This window comes from Pseudopodoces humilis, chromosome 3 (assembly GCF_049639895.1).
Source record: "Pseudopodoces humilis isolate 2021_Gansu_Grassland_sample_001 chromosome 3, ASM4963989v1, whole genome shotgun sequence".
NCBI classification, from domain to species: Eukaryota; Metazoa; Chordata; class Aves; order Passeriformes; family Paridae; genus Pseudopodoces; species Pseudopodoces humilis.
Genome location: NC_142202.1, coordinates 57642481 through 57661524, shown reverse-complemented (window position 1 = coordinate 57661524; position 19044 = coordinate 57642481). Strand labels below are relative to the sequence as shown.

Here is a 19044-nt window from a genome sequence, read left to right as displayed (position 1 = left end):
CTAGCAGTAAGGCTACACAAAATAATGAAAACCTCCAACTGAAATTTAAGTAGCCTCATGCCACAGTTCTTGCGCAAAATGGTTTTGACACCTTTCCTCCTCCTTGCGAAACAGCTTTCCTACTCTTACTCAAAGGAGAGCCAGTGCCTCTTCTAATCCCCAGCAATTTCCTTCTTTGCCCACCTTTTGACATTCACACACCAGACACAACAGCTGCTACAGCTTCACCAGCTCTATTATAGCACACAAAACCCAGGACGTTCTCTTAACAGCTGTAAAACAAATAAAAACCTTGATTTAAGCCAGTAGAAATACAGACTGGTCAGAGACTTATCCTGCACACCGATATTGTAACTTTTGGCTGAGAAATCCACCAGCAGTGTGTTTGCACTGCCTGCATCATTCCTCACTTGGTACAGTTTTTGGCAACTATACCCAAGAATAAACTTCACCACTGAACACCATGAGGATTTCCCACCTATCAGACACAAGTCCTTTTTTTTTAACCCATTATGGATTACTGGACACAAGTTCTTAAAGGCAGTTTTTCCCCCACTATGGCACAACATCAAATACATGTTTTTGAAGCAGTCTGTCTTAAAAGGAAACCTGCTGATTGTGCTATCTACATGCAAATTATTTTCACTTGCCAGTAACAAAATGAAACCAGCTTAAGTAATTTGCATCCAAAATGAGACTGCATGTCTTTCCACAGCACTCTCAAATATTCCTCTAATCACAGACACACAACAAAGCCAAGACAGACTTACCAGGACAGGACTTAACATTACTCACAGAGTAGGAACTGCTTGACAGTCAAATAATTTAGGGTGAGGGGTTTTTTTTAAAAAAAATAATAAAAAAACCAAAAAACAAAAGAAACACACCACCAACAAAAATCACTCATCAGAGTACCTAAATTCCCTCCAGAAGCTACAAGATAGCTTCTCATTTCTGCCATGAGGGTGGTCATCTGATAAATCCACAAAACCAATTTTTGCCTCCCTCATGGGTTATTCTTGAAAGCCAACCGATTTTTTTTTCCCCTTTTTCATCATTTAACAGTATCACATCCCAGATTCTGCCAGGTGAACAGCCCATTCCCTCCAGGGATCAAACCTCTGCTCTTAGTGCTACATTCACACTGCTACACTGGTGCCTTCACAGTGACATTTATTAAAATAAAGTGTTCTTGTATGTACCCTGAATATTCTCACTACATAATTAAGAAATTAAGACTGGCAAGATATTGGTGCTGGATTAAATTCACAGCTGAAATTGGAGTAGAAAAATGTCAAGACATGAATAATGGTGCTAAGTTTCCCAAAGCTTTCTTAACTCACCTGTAAGTAACTGAATGGCACACGGTGATATCCTTAGCAAGAAGCCAACTCTCAAGTGACAGCCCTTCCAAACCAACACCACTTGGTGTCTTTCGGACTAGACCGACCACAGGCGGCTTGCACAGAGCGAGCATACCCATCCTGTCACCCGCAGCTTTCCTGTATCTGCAGAGAGGTCCCGGAGGGCACCGGTCCCTCAGCCACCCCTCCAGGCTCCCAGTCCCGCTGCAGGATCGCCATGGACCAGCCCCGGCCTTACGCCCGGGGACACGGCCGCCGCTTCCCCCGGAGATGCCCGGCCTGACCCTTCCCGGAACGGGCGACCGGGCCCGCGCTGCCGAGTCCCGGTGCTGCGCTCCGCGGAGGGCAGGAGCGGCACGGGCACCAAGAGACACCCCCCCTCCCTTCCCCGTACCCCCCGGTACAGCCCTTCTCCAGCCGCCCCATCGCGTCCTAGCGGCCGCCCACCTGCACAAGTCCTGGTAGGAGTCGGGGAGCGCCGCGGCAGCCGCCCCGGAGGGCGGGAGGAGCGCCAGGAGGGCGCCGAGGAGCAGCGAGGCCATGGGCGCCATGGGCCGGGCTGCCCCGGGACGTCAGGCGGCGCCGGCGACGCGTCATGTGACCGCCGCGCGCCCCCGCCCCGGTCACGTGACCTCCGCCATGCGCGGGCACCGCGGCCACGTGATCGCCGCCTCACATCCCCCCGCGGCCCGGGCGGTGGCACCGCCGCGACACCGGCACATCGCCACCGCCACCCGGGCACCCGCCACACCGCCACCCGGGCGCCTTCCACACCGCCACCCGGGCACCCGCCGCGCCCCTGCCCCGCGGCTGCTGTCCGGCCGGTTGAGGTGCGCGGGGGCTCGGGCCGTGGGGCGCACTGCCAGTGGGTTGGAGAGTCCTGGAGCGTGTCCTGCGGAGGGCAACAAAGATTAAGGGAGCGGAGCAGCTCTTAACTAGGACAGGTTGAGGGAGCTGGGCCTGCAGAAGAGATCTCGTCAACTTGTACAAGTATCTTAATGGGGAGTGCCAAGAGGATGTTTCCAGGCTCTTCTTGGTGGTGCCCAGCAGTGGGACAAGAGGCAGTGGGCAGAAACTGATGCACAGGAAGTTCCAGCTGAACATGAGGAAGAACTTATTTACTGTGTGGGTGACAGAGCATTGGAACAGGTTGTCCAGAGAGGATGTGGAGTGTCCTTCACTGGAGATACTCAGGAATGATCTGGACACAATCCTGTGCCATGTGCTGTGGGAGGACCCTGCCTGAGCAGGGAGGTCGGACCAGATCACCCACTTGAGGTCCCTTCCGACCTGACCGATTCTGTGATTGTGTGGCTTCGTGGTTGAGTCAAAGAAATGCTGTTTGGAAAACATTAAGTGGGGTTTAAAAAAAGTTATTTGAAATGTGCAGTGAAATCTTGTGAGAGATCAGGAAACTAAACCCATTAGGGATGAAGACTTAAGGAAGCAATGACAGTGGCATGGTTGGTTGTCTGGCTGCAAGAATTATTACTGCAGCAGGGAAGCTGGTGTGGTGTAGAAATTACCCCCACTTGAAACAGAGTGCAGGAGGGGAGGCTTGCACAAGGTAGCAGCATTGTCAGGAGGATGTGGAACACACGCTGTCCTACCTCCACTGCCTCCTGGCCTACAGAGAAAAGTGATCCAGCCTGGCGCTTGCATAATTATTTCCAGGATTTAGCAAATTTTAACTGCAACGTAAAGATTCAAAAGATTAATTAGCAATAAGTTTTTATGAAAGTAGTGAAGAAGAAAAGCACCTTTAAGAGTGGTAAGAGGCATAAGGGTGGGAGAGAGAAAGAAAACTGAAAATTACACTCATTAAACAGACAGCAGTCTTGTGTGAAGAAATCCTGTTCTCTAATTATGCTTTCCAAAAACCATTTGCCCCAAAAAAGGCCTACAACTGAAATAGACTGAAATAGTTTTTCTTGCCCCATTCCCTAGCATCCATGAGAATGAGACAGCACTGAAGTCCTGCCTCTCTGGCAGTTCAGCCTGATTCCAGGCTGTCATGATCTCCTTTTCCACTCTTTTCTCTCAGATACAACCCACCTTTATGGTGTAGCATTAGTTCTGCAGCAGGGCAGTCAGCTGGCTAAAGATGCTGCTCTGGCTGAAAGCTGACATTCTGTTCTGACTGTTTTGTGCAGGTTTGCAGCTGTACCTGTCACCTGACTTACTAGGCTCACTGCATGTCTGCACAAACGCCACCACCAGCTCCAGAAGGGGGAGAGGAACTTCCGAAAAAGAATTAATGAAAGGGACTGAGTAAATGCTATTGTCCTCAGTTTTCTACTACAATATAATGGATTATTGTAAATTCTTTGTCTTCTGTTTTAAACTTCAGTGGATTCCTGGGAGTTTCAAATCTGATTACCCAAGAATCCCTGTTGTCTGCTTTTAAGACTCCAGCCTGTATAGTTTAAAGAGAAGCTCGATGACACCAACTCAAAGGCTCAAAGCAACAAAAGCAGTTGACAAAAAGAATACCAAGTCTGTTATTTCTGTGGTTATGTTTCTAAAACTGCTGCTCTGCTGGCAGGACTGGCATCACTCTACACAGAGCAGTGCAAATAGAAAAGACGTGGTGGAAATCCTGTCTCTGCTTACCAACTTGAATTAAAAATGTATCAACCAGGAAATTCACTGCAAACAGCAGAGCAGGCAGACATTCTGCAGCTGCTGATCTTATCAGCTACACAGGTTTCTGCAAATAAGGCTTTATCCCTGAAATTTTCTTTGTGTAGCTTTAAGTACCTGGGTGACTCCACTGAAGGCAATGTGACAGCTCACCTTGGTAATGTTAAGAATACATACAAATATTGCAGCGTCAGGGCCTGGCAGTGCAGAAACAGTTAATTTCAGTTATCTGGTAAGAGCTAACTCAAAGTTATTTGCTGACAAAAGAATGAAGAAGTTTAGAGTGGCATTTTTCGCTCTTTGTACTGCTGTGAATGCTTAGGCCTCTGTATTTGCACAAGGCTTCAGAGCAGTTTCTTTGCATACAGAGAAAAGTATGTGAACAGCTACCTAGCAAGGAGGAAAGAAATTGGGGGAAAAATCCCAGTTAGAAAGGAAAAGGAACAGACCAGAAATTCTCTGTGCTAATAATACATGACAATGAACCAATGTTGCAACACAGTAAGGGTGCTGCAGAAACACTGAAATACACAATGTAAGTGCAAATGCCTTTAAAATGAAGTAAAATTTTGCAAATTCAAATCATGTGACTGTTTCCTGTTACTACGTATTTTCCTTAACCTTTATAATCTGGTGGATGCAGCAGTTCTCTCAAGATTCATGGATTTTCTGCCATGCTTAAAGCTAGCTACATGCAACAGAAATTGTCAGGAGCTATGTGTCAGTCAATTTTGTATCCTAAATTACGTTTTTCACATAGCCCATAGGAATATGCCATTCTGAGTATCATTTATAAATAATAAATAAATATTTACCTCCCATGCTTAATCATACTAGCATCTCAGCTAACCATGTACCATGTCAGAGTGTTGAAATATTCTGAAATTATGTAATTGTCTTAATCTTACCTTTTCCTTTCCCTTGGGAGAAGTTCAGCACAATGGCTGCTAGTTATATGGAGTAAATCCCAGTGTACCTGAAAGTCATGCTGCAATTTCCGTGTTATGGGTGGTTTTCAGTAGGCACAGTGTTGTGAATAAGTGATGGATACACAGGTCCTCCAGGATTCTTCTTTTCATCTTGCCAGGTGTCAAATGTCGCATAATTTCTTTTTCTTCTGGCTCAGAGTCTTGCTTCATGTGGTCACCATCAGCTGTGCAGGTCAGGCTCCCTGAGAGGCAGCCTCTTTTACTGTTACTGTCTCAGTTCCCTTTAACAGTAACATCTGAGCTCTGTATTTTTTTCAGTGATAGTAACAAAAATATTTTCAGCATCCAGAGTTGTTTTTACATTTGATTGTGGGTAATTCCTTCTCCAGTGAGGTCTGGATAGTTGATTTCTATTTGTCTGTAAGCTACATTATGTTAAAGTAATTACTCTTATATTTCATGGAAACTTCATAAGGCTCTTCCATGGAGCTGCGCAGTTTTTCAGAAGGCACAGATGTGGCACTCACTGGGTAATTTCTTTTTCTTTCCTGTTCTCTTGTTTGCTGTACTATACTTCAGTCTTCCTAACATTACTCCCATTGCCATTACTTCTGAATGCTCTTTATTTTTGCTGCATGCTCAGTCTTTCACCTTTTCTCTAATGCTTTCTACTTCTCTCTGTTCTACTTCTACTCTCCTTAGCATTTGTAGGGGCAAACTCTTGATAGGAGCTACCGTCTGATGTGTTGTGATGAGTTATCCTGCTTTATAACAGTTTCTGTTGAGGAAAACAGTCCCTGATGACCTTGTTTTGCAGACTTAGGTTTAGGCTTCCCAATGCAGTTAGGGAGATAATGAATGACATTTCCTAATCTAGATGGTACTGTTCAATGATACTGTAAAAGAACATCAACTTTGTCTGAACACTTTGACTTTATGTGAAATCTTTGTCTTGTTGGTCAAGTCCTTACGTGCTGTACTCAGTGTTTGCACTGAAAAGGGCACTGTTTAGTGCTGTGGCTTAGAAGGTTACTGTTGATAATAAAGAGATGTTTTGGTTGTTGCTGAGCCGAGCTTACACAGCATCAAGGTCTTTTCTGCCTCTCACCCCTTCACCACTGAGAGGGTGGGGGTGCCCAAGGGAGGGGACACAGCTGGAACAGCCAACCCCAACTGACCACAGGGATATCCCACACCATACAGCATCATGCTCATGTGTAGAGCTGGGAGAAGGAGGAGGAAGGGGGGGATGTTTGGGGTGACAGTGTTTGTCTTCCCAAGTCACTGTTGCTCATGATGAAGCCCAGCTTTCCCGGGAATGGCTGAACCTCTGCCTGCCTATGGGCAGCAGTGAATGCATGCCTTGTTTGCTTTGCTTGTGGCTGGCTTGTGCTTTTCCTATTAAATTGTCTTTATCTCAGCCTACAAGTTTTCTCACTTTTACCCTTCCAGTTCTCTCCTGCATCCCCCTGGAGGGAAGTGAGCAAGTAGCTTATGGGGCTTGGCTGCCAGCTGGGTCTAAACTACAACACTAACCTAGAGTAGCTGAAAACAGCTGTGGATCCTTGGCTGGAAGAAGTACATGCTGGTACAAGATATGTAAAGATCACTTTTTCACAATGGCAAAAACCTCCAGGTCCCTCGTGCAGAGCTAAAGTGAAAAAATGAATCATCTGGAGGTCTTACTGCTCATGTTGTATTTTTATTGTAAGACAATAAGCAACATTGCTTTTTCTAATTCACTAGTTATTTCACCTAATTCAGTAGTATTGTGTAAGGAAATACACTGTCATCTGTTCCTTCTTGATTGTTGCAAGGTAACTAATAAATTTCTGGTTTGCTGTATTTTTCTTGGTCCTTTGTAATGAGAAATCACAGACAAAAAGAATTTCTTCTTTCCCATGTAGCTGAAGGGCACTAAAATCAAAATGCTATTTTCAGCATCACACTTAAAAATTAACAAACTTCATACACTGCAAAGAAATGACCAGATTTGTTTTGTTTAAAGCATCAAGACTCAATCTACATTTTCTTTCTTCCTAGTCCTCTCAGGGGAAAGCAACTGAGCAAGAAATTTCTTGCATAATGTGCTATTTGTGAAGGATTAAAATATGTGATACACTTTATTCAGGTGATTCTTCTGTCACCCTGCCTTGCCAGAATTTATTGATATATTCTGATGATACATTTATATATTCTGTCCATGCATATATATTTGTTTTTATAGCCACATTCATAAATATGTTTAGGCCAGTATTAAACTTCTTCTAGACATGCATTTTATTTCCATTACATTTGTCTTTAAAACGTTTTAAGATATCTAAAGTAAAAGAAAGAAGTTTACATAGTAAATTACTTAGAAGAAAAGTAACAGTCTGGTTTTTTTTAATAATAGATACCACATTGCCCTGGCTGTTTTATATTCACAAGTTGCAGAAGGAGATAGGGTAGAGAAAAGTAAGTATCAGTGTGTACATGAAGGCTTACCTTAATGGAAGGTAAGTCATTACAGTATTGAATAAATGGTTCAATTAGAGATTTACATTAAATCATAAAAACCAGTTGCACATGTGGATCACAAGACAAGAAAGAGATCTCCATACTCCACAGTTTTGGATCTGTAATATTGCCATCTGAATCAGTGCAGTAATCCAGATTTTTCCTTGCCTCTTTTCAGTCAGAGCCAGAGTAAAATGAGCAGAAAGTGTATAAATATGATAGTGAATGTGCTAAGAAATATGCATCAGAAAGACATGGAATGACAACTGTCTTGAAGAGTTTTCTGGCATTTTTTCATGTACTGACATGACATTTAAAAATATGATGGATGTTATAGTGGGGAATAAAATCTTACAGTTCACCCTTGCTGAAGTGAATAAACACTGGTGGAAAAGCTGCTAGTAAAAAATACTGATATTATCAGACAGTTACTGCCTTAGCAGCTGAAATAAAGTAATATTAGGATTATAAATAAAGTAATATTTGGATGAGAACATGTATTTTCTCATCCAAAATAGGATAGAAGATTTGTCCCACACAAGAGAGAAAACGGCTTTCTCTGCATATTATTTGTCTTTACTTTTACCTTCTCAATGTTCTAATGTTCTCTGAAACAGGTGTTGGAACTTTCTCATGAGCCAGCAGTAATTTGTTTTTGAAGCCTTCAATAAAACTACTTGGAGGGATTTTCAGTCTTTTTTTTCTTGCCGCTCCACACAAAGCAATAATGAGGAGACTGACAGTGTTTGATGATGGGCAGTGGTGCTGAAAGCTTGCTCAGTCCTTTTGGCAGTGTTTTGTTATCCCAGTGCTACAGGGGGGACATGATGTCATGAGCATGGCCAAGAGAAGAACATGATGGCTGCAGTGACTCTGAGTAGACAGGACAGGAGGCATCAAATCTCTGCACAATTTTACAAGCCTTATGCAAATGATGAAACTGAAGAGAAGTATGAGTGGAATATACAGTAGGAAACTCAGGATGCATAGAAAGCTGAGAGATGCATGGCAAATATTTCACTGTGTCTGCCCAAGGAGTTAAAATAGCCATGCTCTTGGCTTGAAGTCTTCTGCCCACAGGGATTAAACAAGGGAGAACCCACAGGATGGCACATGCAGTGGCTGAATGGTGCTTTGGGAGGTGACATCAAATCCAGACACAGAAAAGTACAGAGAAAAGGTTCTCCACACTGAATGCTGCTAAGAAACAGAGGCTAGTGTTGTACTGACATGTTATATATGCTAACAGATAAATGAACCAAAACAGAGGTGATAATATAAAGAATATAGTTAGTGAGCAGAGCTATATTTACAGAGGACCTCAGCCAGGCCAAGGTTAACAGTGGAGATGTTTACTGTTCAGACACTGGTCTGACAGGCTCAGCCTGTCCCCTGGCTAAGGGCAGATCCATTCCAGGCCAAGCCCAGGAAAAAAAAAAAAAAAGAAAAAAAAAAGTCAAAATTACCCAAAACAAAAATTACTGGTTGTATACATTTATTTTCACAAAAAATTACATTTTGCTGTAGTATATAATTGAGTACAGTCATTGAGCTTAGCGTATGTGTTCATCTGAAATACTTGACTTGTAAGAAAGAGAACTTTTTTCCCTATAAATAATATTAAAAAGTTATATCTGAAACACATATGTCACTCTTTGAGTTAAAAAATAAATCCAGATAGACCAAAGACAATATAAAACATAAAGCATGCGTTTAATCAAATGGGGTTTTTGTTCTAAGATAGAACAGTGACACCCAGGTGTTTGTTCCATACTCTACACGCAGCTGCTAAATTTTACATCTCTTTGTAGACTATACCTAGAAATACCGATTCTATAAATATTTTAATTTATTCTTTACCTCAAAAATCTGTGAACTTTTATTTTTAATATTGCTATTTATTTGCTATAAAGTCCAATTTTCAAGAGCCACATTTTTTATAAAGCAAATTCTTAACAGGAGAAATAAATAATTAAAAGTTAGTCCAATTCCAGATGTGCTTTGTGTCTAGCTCTAAGAGAAAAAAAATAGTTGCTTTGTATTGCATCTTGCTTAGTGGTGTTTGAATAATGGAATCCAAGTAAGAATTTTGTTCTTCTATTCCTGAGGACAGTCCTTCAGAATAACCACGAAATACTTCTGTGAAAGGGTTGAGGAAGTAAAACACTCGTACGCCTTCTATGGAGGTCAGATGTTTTTGTTGAAGAGAAATCCATTGAAAGTTACCGAGTGTAAAGGTTTCTAGACCAAAGTGTTTCTGAGCTGATCACTGTTGAAGGCTTGGAGAGGATGAGAAAGAAGCATGATATGTATTTGCTCTGTTCCTTCTCCTCTGTAGGCATCTGCTTGTGAACAGTGCTGGAGACAGGATTTGGAACCAGATGGTTACAGCCACTCCCCTTTCCCTACCCTTCATATTTCTGAAACAACTGAAGCAAGGAGTCTAGAAATACTTAACTAAACCAGCAGCAGGTCCAGCAGCAGTATGTAATGAGGTGAGAGTTCAGTTTGGAGAAAGAAAAATAGGTTACAATCATATAATTAAAAATGGAATGGTTATATGCAAGTATAGAATCAAGCAGGCTTTCTCAGTATCTCTTCTTTGAATTCAAAATTTTGCACCTATAATACTTCTGTTTGAATGTGGATCCTGATGCTTCATCTTTTAGGCTTGTGTGAGCCAAATGGAAAAGAAAATAATTCCACATGGACATCACACAAGTGCCTGGGCAACTGAGTAGAAAGCAAAGAAACTGGTTTTCTGGTTGGATGGGTAGCTAGAAGCCCTGTGTAGTGGATTTCAATGAATCATTTCTGCATAGGGTTGGGAAGAGAAGCAGCAGGTACCAAATGGCAGGCAGCATTGTATGGTGTGAGCTAGACACAAGCTGATTTTCTGCTTTCCCTTGACCTGGTACCATCTGAGAATATCTTCTTCTGGCCAGTATCATCACTGCAACAGCATCTGCTCATAAAACCCATTATGTGGATCATGCTCTCCCTGAGACTGGCACAGCAGGAAGGCTTGAGGAAGAATCTCTCTGAGGTGCATATGGAGCCAGACAATCTATCTAGGGCTTTTTGGAGGACCCTGCAAATGAACTGTTCCTCTTACCCTCACTCCACAAAGTGACCTCAGGCATTTTGCCAGGGAATGCTGTGGACTTGTGGATACTTCTCATGCTAGGAAAGGGAGGTTTGTTGTTTGCGGCAACCAGTACAAGTGGGAAGCATTTCAGCTTCCCTTAGAGGATTTCCCAGGGTATGCTCCAGGCTAGAAGTAAATTGGGCAGTATCTTGTTCCTTACCTCTCTGCCCTTGTTGTCACAAGAACTGCTCACAAAATGTGAGTTATAGAGGAAAGCTGCTACATAAACTCATCACATCATTTTGGGCCTGAAACAGCAGCCTGCCCCATATCATGCTCTCCGCCCAGGATGTAGCTACAAGAGCAAAAACTCTTCTGTGCCTAGGGAAGTGACTTCTCTCCTTTCTAGTCATACTTTTACATCCCACAACATTTCTTAGTATCCAGTTGATCAAAAGCCTGGTAAAGAGAGTTTTAACAAAGCAAGCTCTATACAGGTCGTTACTTTCCTGAATAATTCCTTGTCTTGACTGCACAGCAAAATTACATCCTTATTGCCTCAGACATTACAAGAGATAACCAAGAGATAGTTGCTGTTCTGAAGTGCCTATAGTGCAAATGTGAAAGCACAACACCAAAGGCAAAATAATATAACTCTCATTTTATAGGCAGGAAAGAGTGGCACAGAAAAATTAGATGCCAATACTGCATTAAAACAGAACCCACATCTCTAAACTCCATAGCTAGTACTTGACCCACAAGACAACGTTTCCTGTTCTGCACATGTTCTACAAAGTGGTATTTCAATCTGTCCCACAGTTGCAAATAATTTTTAAAGATGCAACCTGGTAGAGAATCACATCCTTGTTGTGCAACAAATTGTCACATTTTTCCTGTCTTGTTTTGGTTTTTGTTTTTGTTTTTGTTTCTTTTCAACATGGAATCATGTGCTTATCAGTTCCCCATGTACTGCAGCCTGTCTGCATGGAGAACAGTCACCAGGTGCTATGATAGAGGACAGAACATCCCTAAGTTGTTTTTATCTATCCACAGGGAAACATAAATAATTTTTCAACTCTTAGGTGTTTATTCTTATTTGTCCTTCTGGATGTTCATCTCATGCTGAGTGTTAATTTTTGTTGCTCTCTGAACTGATCTATGGACCATTGTCCAAAATCCAAAACATTCAAAGGCATGGCCAGGTGAAAAGGGGTAAAAAGCTAAAAGTCCTAGAACACCTATTCAGCTCACAAGCATCCCAATTACCCTGCTGCATATTTATTGCCTCTTCAGATCTACTGCCCTGGCTGCATGCATAGTGATCCTTAACCCAAGCCTGTTGTAATAACCTGGATATGTTTAAGCACTGTAATTCATATGCCTTACCCCACCTGAATCACTCTGAGAGAGCTGGGTTACATGTATGGTTACAGCAGCAGCATGTCTTGAAGAGGCTTCCTGCAGTGTTGCCCCTCTCTCTGGTTCTCTGAGTGATTATTGTAAAGGGTCTTGAGGTAAGGGTAGGGAACAGCTTTAAAGGAAAGCCTGGGGGAGTTTTGGTGGGGGCTAGATCTACACTAGTATTTAAGTTTATGGCATTCATCAGGGTTGACAAATTTCCCGACAGTCCCTCAGCCCTCAGCAGCTGCACACACACTCAACACGTGTATGTGGACATCACACTCGCTTTTCCCCCTGGCCCTCCCTCACAAGGTGTCCACAGACCTACTGTCCTATCCTGCACTTCCCATTGACAATGGGGTGTAGCTCAACTGGTGTGTCATTCCAGCAGCACAGTAGATCTGTGTCTTAAGAGAGAACTCCGCTCATCTACCGCCCGAACCAGTAGAGGTGACAAGCCTGCAACTAGGGTTTCAAATTAAAAAACTGGGACTAGTGGACGGCCTGTCATAGATGGAGTGAGGGACTCAGGAAGATGTAGGAATAACCTCTTCCTTCTCCCAAGTCTTTTCTACAATGGCACATTGCAACGCTTTAACATAAGGAGGAAGGATAGAAAACATTTATCTTTCTGAGATCTCTTCTCTCCATGAATTCCCATCCAATCCTCTGTCTAAACCTACAGTCTTCCTTATTCCAGGACTGGCAATAAAGGAGGGGTGGGTTGTATTTTTCTTTTCCCAGTTAGTTATTAAGTGTGCCAATGGAAACTTGGCGGGAAGCTGAAGATGCTGCTCTTGCTTGTGAGGGGAGGTCTCAGTTCCTGCTGAATTTGGAGCTCCATGGAGGCCAGAAGCAAATGCATGTTTCTGTAAGTGCCACAGTGCTCTGACTGCCAAGATCTCCCATGCTCTGTATGATAAAGCTCATCTGGCCCCATCCTCTCTTTCCTGTTGTACTCTGCACTCTGCAGCTTAGCTGTCATTGGGCAAATGGCCCTGGGAATTAAGCGCCACAAAATACCAGCCCCAGTACCCTGGCATACGACAGAGGGAGGCAGGCACCTGGAACAGTGTGGCTGGTGTGTAGCTTCAGTCATTCATTGTGTGAGGCACCTTCCTTTTTTCTGTTTTTCCAAAACTGGTTGTTATAAAACAGGGAGGCCACACAGGGAATATATATTCTCCAAAGAAGAGATAAATACTAAGTATGTGGCAGGGACAGCAAGTGTTGGGACTGACTTTCTCATAGACTCCTTGAATATCTAAACCTACAGGAATGCTGACATTTTGGGGATAAGCCAGCCCCACCCTTGATAATTAGTGCAAAAAGCCTGCTGTGAGTTGGCAACATCCCTGTGTTGCCAGATACTCACTCCTATGTGTCAAATACCGAATTATCCAAGGATCAGAGACATGTCGATGTCTGTGGAAATTATGCAACATATACTTTGAAAACAAAATTTGAAGTTTAGCAACAGATGAATTAGGCCATTTAATATATACTTAAATGTCTTGCTAGATCAAAGTGACACTGTATGTGCTTGGCTATGTATGACGACTTACTGTCATACGTGGATTTCTTCCTCTGTTTCCCCCAGGGAGCAGCTCTTTTACGCACTTAAATGAGCTGGAAACAGTTGAAACTAAATCCCAGTATGTAATGTGAATCCTGCATTTAGTGGGTTCGACTTCTAAAAATGCGAACGCACACAGGCCCTGATGACTTCAATAGCATTTATGGGTGCTCGGTGCTTTTATAAATGTCACACTATTTATAACATATGTCTGTGTCCTTTTTTTATATTCTCTGTTGGTCTATCTCTTTTTCACTGTGGTATCTTTGATTGGCATAGTCACATCAGGATGTAGCATGTGTTTGAATAATCAAGAAAATACAAATTAAAAAAAAAAATAAAAGTTATCTTTATTCTAGTCCATGTTTTTCCATTGCTCAACCACAAAGATAGCAATACCATTTCACCACTGCTTTTTACATTCTATGACAAACACTTTTAGTTTTGCAGTGGTTTATCAAATGTTCCACATCCAATTATTTGCCCCCAGAGTTTCCCCACTAAGCTTTAGAAAATTGTTTCGGCTATATCCAAACTCATGCCAACTTCCTGGCTTCTTGGCCGCAAGCCATCAGTGAGAGCTCTGCTAAGAACCACTTTGAGGCTCTCCTTGAACCTCTTGTTCTTGCTGCTTCCTACAAAGAAGTAAACCAGGGGGTTGATGCTACTGTTAACGGTGGAGAGAACAATGGTGACGTGGTTCTGCTGGCTGAGCAAAGATGACCAGTGGTGGTAATTCAGAAGATACAACAGCCTCATAGGCATGGCAAAGATGAGGAAGACAATGACTGTGGCCACAATGATGATGTAGAGCTTTGACGAATGAGGTCTCAGGGAGTTACGGTGAATCCTGATAACCAAGATCAGGCTGGACAGAATCATTAGAGGAATGAAGATCATGAAAGTCAGGATCCATGTGAAGATGAGCAGTGCTTGGCAATGGTTGCCATCGTCGAATTGTTCCTTGGTTGAATCATCTTTGCATGTTAAATATTCGGCTACTGTCATGAAAAAAGACAGAGTCCACAGAACTGCACACACAATTGCTGATTGGTGCTGTGACCGGTGGCATCGGTACCAGATGGGGTAAACAATAGACAGACACCTCTCAATACTGATGGCTGTCAGGAGATAGAGACCAGTATTATAGCCAAGAAGGAAGACAATAGATAGTGTGGTGGTTACATAATAGTAAAAACCATATGCAAATCCAAAACCAGCAATGTACTCAATTGACAGAATAAACGTACAAAGCAGTAAGGAGATATCAGCAATGGACAAGTGTGTGATGTACGCAGTGAATGGGTTTCTTTTGATCTGGAAGCAGAGGCACCAGAGGACAATTCCATTTTCACAAAAACCCAGGAAGGAGATGATCATAATTACCCAAAGTGGGGTCAATATCTCCCAGACCCTTTCCTGTGTAGAAATGTTTCTGTGCATTGAGATGTTCTCTGTGCCTTCGCTGGGATGAAACGTTAAGTTTGACTCATCCATGGGGAAAGCTCAAGTTTGGATAGCACAGCTCTTCCTTCTGTAAATATGTATAAAAATATACTGTGAGCATTGTGTGCTCCTCCCCTCCCCCCTTTTCCTTCTGTTTTGTGGACCCTCAATTTCTGGTCATACAGACCATACATCCTTGGCAAAAGGAACATCAGCTTTGATATACTGATGCTAACTAAAACCCAGTTGGAGCTGCTCTTGGCAATGTTAAAGATCACTAAGCCCATCATGCTAGCAGAAATCCTGAGCTGGCTTCTCTAAGGGGCTCAGCCTGTGGGTGCTAAACCACAGCTAAAGAGATTCTCTTAAAGAGCTCTTGGACAAACAATGTCTCCATCACATTGCACAGTTTCATTATATAGTTGTGACAAATGGCATTGGTAGCTCTTGTAAGAGCCCTAGATTGTTCCCAGACAGGTCTCTTCAGTTCCTATTGAAGTTAATGGCATTAATTTTAAGTTAAACATATGCATTTCAAGTGAACTTGGCTCATAGGTTTTTTGGCTTAAAAAAAACATTGATACCAACATCAGTTTTCCAGAAAGGGGTTTAATTAAGTAAAAATAATAAGTAGTTACTCATCATTGTATTCCCTCCAAGTACAGAGGTGGAGGGAAGGCAAAATGGCACTGTTTTGAGAGAGCAATTTCTTACCTGCTTTAAGGGCCATTTATCACAGCATAACATAATTTAAACATGTTCACACACTCTGAGCACTTAAGATGACTGCAGGTATCTTGCAAACATTATAAATCTAACCCATCACAAGGAGATGTTGTTCATTACATCATGTTCATCATCATCATCATCACCACAAGCTCTACAGGTTCCCTGCCATTGTTATAATAGTTTTAACTGTTGTTTTGCTGAGTTATGGGGTAACTTTTCCTTTTGATTGTCTCCTTTTATCTCATTAGTATTAGAATTAGTAGCATTGGCTTCTTCTGATTTTCATACATATATTTCATACCCCATTCCTTGTTAACTTCCCAGCTGCCCTGTGATGATACACAGTCACATTCAGGACACTTTTGGATTTATTGATGTTAACAAGGACTAATTGTTGACAATAAGCTTACCTAGCTGACTTGGTTCATCCACATAAGTTACCTTGTTCATTAACATGTCATAATGAGATTTTACCCGTACTGTCAAATAGTTAAGAACATCAAATGCAAGGTAAAGAAGTTTTACTGGGGCAACTTCTGCAATGAGTATTTATAGAGAGCCATTCACTCCAGTCACAGATTTTCTCTCATGAGCCTTGCATTTCCTCGTTTCAAAACAGCTCCTTAAGACAGGATATCACAGTCTAAGAATGAGCATTCTTACAACCTGGGAAGCCTCAGGCCTTGCTGGCATTTAAACCTGTGCAAAAATGTTAATGATGTTCCCACCTGTGTGCTGACCATGCCAGCATCTGAGACAGTTGAAGGCAGCAAACAACATAGCTGGAGATGTGGTAGGGGAGTGTGAATGCAACAAGTAAATGCAGTGACCAGTACGAGTGGCAAGCCTCCCAAAAGCAGTGTTCTGCAAAAACTGCAGAGGGAAGGTGTTCAGTGTGCTGCTGGAAGTACAGTAAAGGTTCACAGAAAAAAAAAGAGAGGAGAAACGATCTACTTCAAGAGTTAAAACAAATAGGAAATGAAAAAGAGCATAAAAAGACTCAAGTATGAAGGTATGAAGAAAAAAAGAAAGAGTATGAAAATATTGAAGAAAGTTCTTGATTTGTATCACTGTAGGAAAGGAGCTTTCTCTCTGGAGAGTAAAACAAAGAAGAAAAAGTTGTCGACTTACAAAGGTCATTCCCACATGACAGCATTCAGAGATGAGGATGGAAAGAATCCTCTTCTTCCAGATACATCCATGGTTTGTTCAGATTTTCCTGAGGCTGTTGAAGAACTGTCTTGAAGAAGCTGAAGTTTACCTTCTCCAACCATTTGCCTTTGATAAGAGGGGAAGCAAACAGTGACTCTGACCATGACTCAAAAAGAAGTGTGCAGTCTTCTCATTGCTTCAAAAGTCTGAGGCATGTTAAATAAAGGGTCCCAGGCTCATCATTTGAGACTGAGCTTCAAATGGCATCACTCAGTAGCTGGCAACTCATCTAGTTGAAAGCCTGGGATTTAACTCTTGTGGGAACTGAAGGGCAGTATATGGAAAGTTATCCTGAGCTGCTACAATACCAAGAGACCTAGTTTAAACAAACAAACATGAAGGGAGTAGAAAAATCTATTTGGGGATATTAAGATCCAAAGAAAAAAATCTCAATTTAGAGCTGTGCCACCACATGCCATCTTAAAAGAAAGTCAATTCACAAATTTGTTTTATATTTTTTGATATGAGAAAACAAGAAAGAGAGAAGGACAAAGAGAGAATGAAAAAGAAATAGAAAAAAGATAGAAGGTGAGAAGAAAAAGAAAGAGAGAAAGAGAGAAAGAGAGAAAGAGAGAAAGAGAGAAAGAGAGAAAGAGAGAAAGAGAGAAAGAGAGAGAGAGAGAGAGAGAGAGAGAGAAAGAGAGAAAGAGAGAGAGAGAGAGAAAGAGAGAAAGAGAGAAAGAGAGAAAGAGAGAAAGAGAAAGAGAGAAAGAGAGAAAGAGAGAAAGAGAGAAAGAGAGAAAGAGAGAAAGAGAGAAAGAAAGAAAGAAAGAAAGAAAGAAAGAAAGAAAGAAAGAAAGAAAGAAAGAAAGAAAGAAAGAAAGAAAGAAAGAAAGAAAGAAAGAAAGAAAGAAAGAAAGAAAGAAAGAAAGAAAGAAAGAAAGAAAGAAAGAAAGAAAGAGAAAGAAAGAAAAAGAAAGAAAGAAAAAGAAGTCACAGAGCAAAGAAAGTAGCCCATCACTGTGTTAGTCTCATACATCCATTCCTCTAGGTAAAATCTGTATCTTGAGATTATTCTACCAAAAAAACCCAAAAAGAAAAACCCCCAAAAATCCCAAACCCAAAAACCTTTTAATGAGATTCAAACAATCTCCCCTGGAAAGTTCAAACAAGACTAGGAGCTTGAAAAGTCTCCTGAGGATGCCCCCTGCTTTTACCCCAAGTATTAGGTTGTTTTTATATTCAGATATTAGCAGAACAAACATTCTTAGCCAAATAAGGAGAGAGTTTGCTTGGTCTTCTCCTGTAAATGTTTCACTAAAACTACCAAATCCCCAAACGGGAAGAGCAACTAACTAATGTGAGAAATAAATGACCCCGAAGGGAGGGTCAGAATAAAATTAGGAAAGGAACAGAGTGAAATAAAACAACTTCTAACTGTTTTTTTTAGTTTAAGTTGTAATCTACCTTACATTCAACACCTATGGGACCAAAAATTTCAAGCTACCTCTGGAAAAGGAAACAACACACTCCTTTCCCCAAAAAGGAAATATGCATACAAGCCATGAGAGAGTCATTATAGGAGTATGTTAACATGTCAAGATTGACCAGGTACTTGTGTTTGCAGCCCACTGCAATCCAGAATTGGAAATGCCCTAGCTTCCCAGTCTCGAAGAGGCAATTGGTTTGTGAGGCCTACCTCAGGCACACAGCACCTCCTTCATGACTGATCCCCGCAGCACCTCTATCAATCACCATCTACGCAGCCAGGGCACCAGAGTGAAACCTGGTCTTGAGGGGAATAGATCACAAATACACCTTACCCTTGCTGATCTGGGGATTAAGAGGAAGGTTGAATAGTGGTCTTTATATCAGATGCTACCAAGAGTTGGAGTTATTTCTGAATCAGTTTAAGGGTTCAGATATGAACTACATAATTTGCTACAGTAGCAAAATGTGGAACTTGAACAGAACAGACTTGTGGAGCAGATCTTGGGACTAGAAATTAGTACTGACAGTAAAGACATGATGGGTAATATGGAAACTCTTTTAATTTTTATTTAAACTGAATATACAGCAAGATGTCACATGAATGATAATTTATCCTAAAATATTTCTCTCTAACTCCAACTTGGTGGGACAGAGCAGCTTTGCAGTAGATGTAAACTGAATGGACTAACACTTGCAAGTATCCTGTATGTAGGAACCTAGTAGCAT

The 19044-nt window shown here is 41.8% G+C and overlaps 2 protein-coding genes across 2 annotated transcripts in view; both read right to left on the bottom strand.

The window, feature by feature from the left end:
- The window catches only part of IGF2R (insulin like growth factor 2 receptor), a 58183-nt gene extending 56234 nt beyond the window's left edge, over positions 1 to 1949 (bottom strand). Inside the window, exon 1 of the mRNA XM_005518638.3 lies at positions 1812 to 1949. Coding sequence (XP_005518695.3) covers positions 1812 to 1915 — 104 coding nt within the window. The 5' untranslated portion in view covers positions 1916 to 1949. The remainder of the gene's footprint in view (positions 1 to 1811) is intronic.
- A 12058-nt stretch (positions 1950 to 14007) lies between these two features.
- On the bottom strand, positions 14008 to 14997 carry MAS1 (MAS1 proto-oncogene, G protein-coupled receptor). The gene has a single exon (XM_005518382.2). It carries the CDS (start codon positions 14995 to 14997, stop codon positions 14008 to 14010), a length of 990 nt encoding a protein of 329 aa, XP_005518439.1.
- Positions 14998 to 19044: the final 4047 nt, after the last annotated feature.

Bases quoted from the DNA above. Each gene is read 5' to 3' on its own strand.
- MAS1 (XM_005518382.2), bottom strand. From the start codon at position 14,997: ATGGATGAGTCAAACTTAACGTTTCATCCCAGCGAAGGCACAGAGAAC.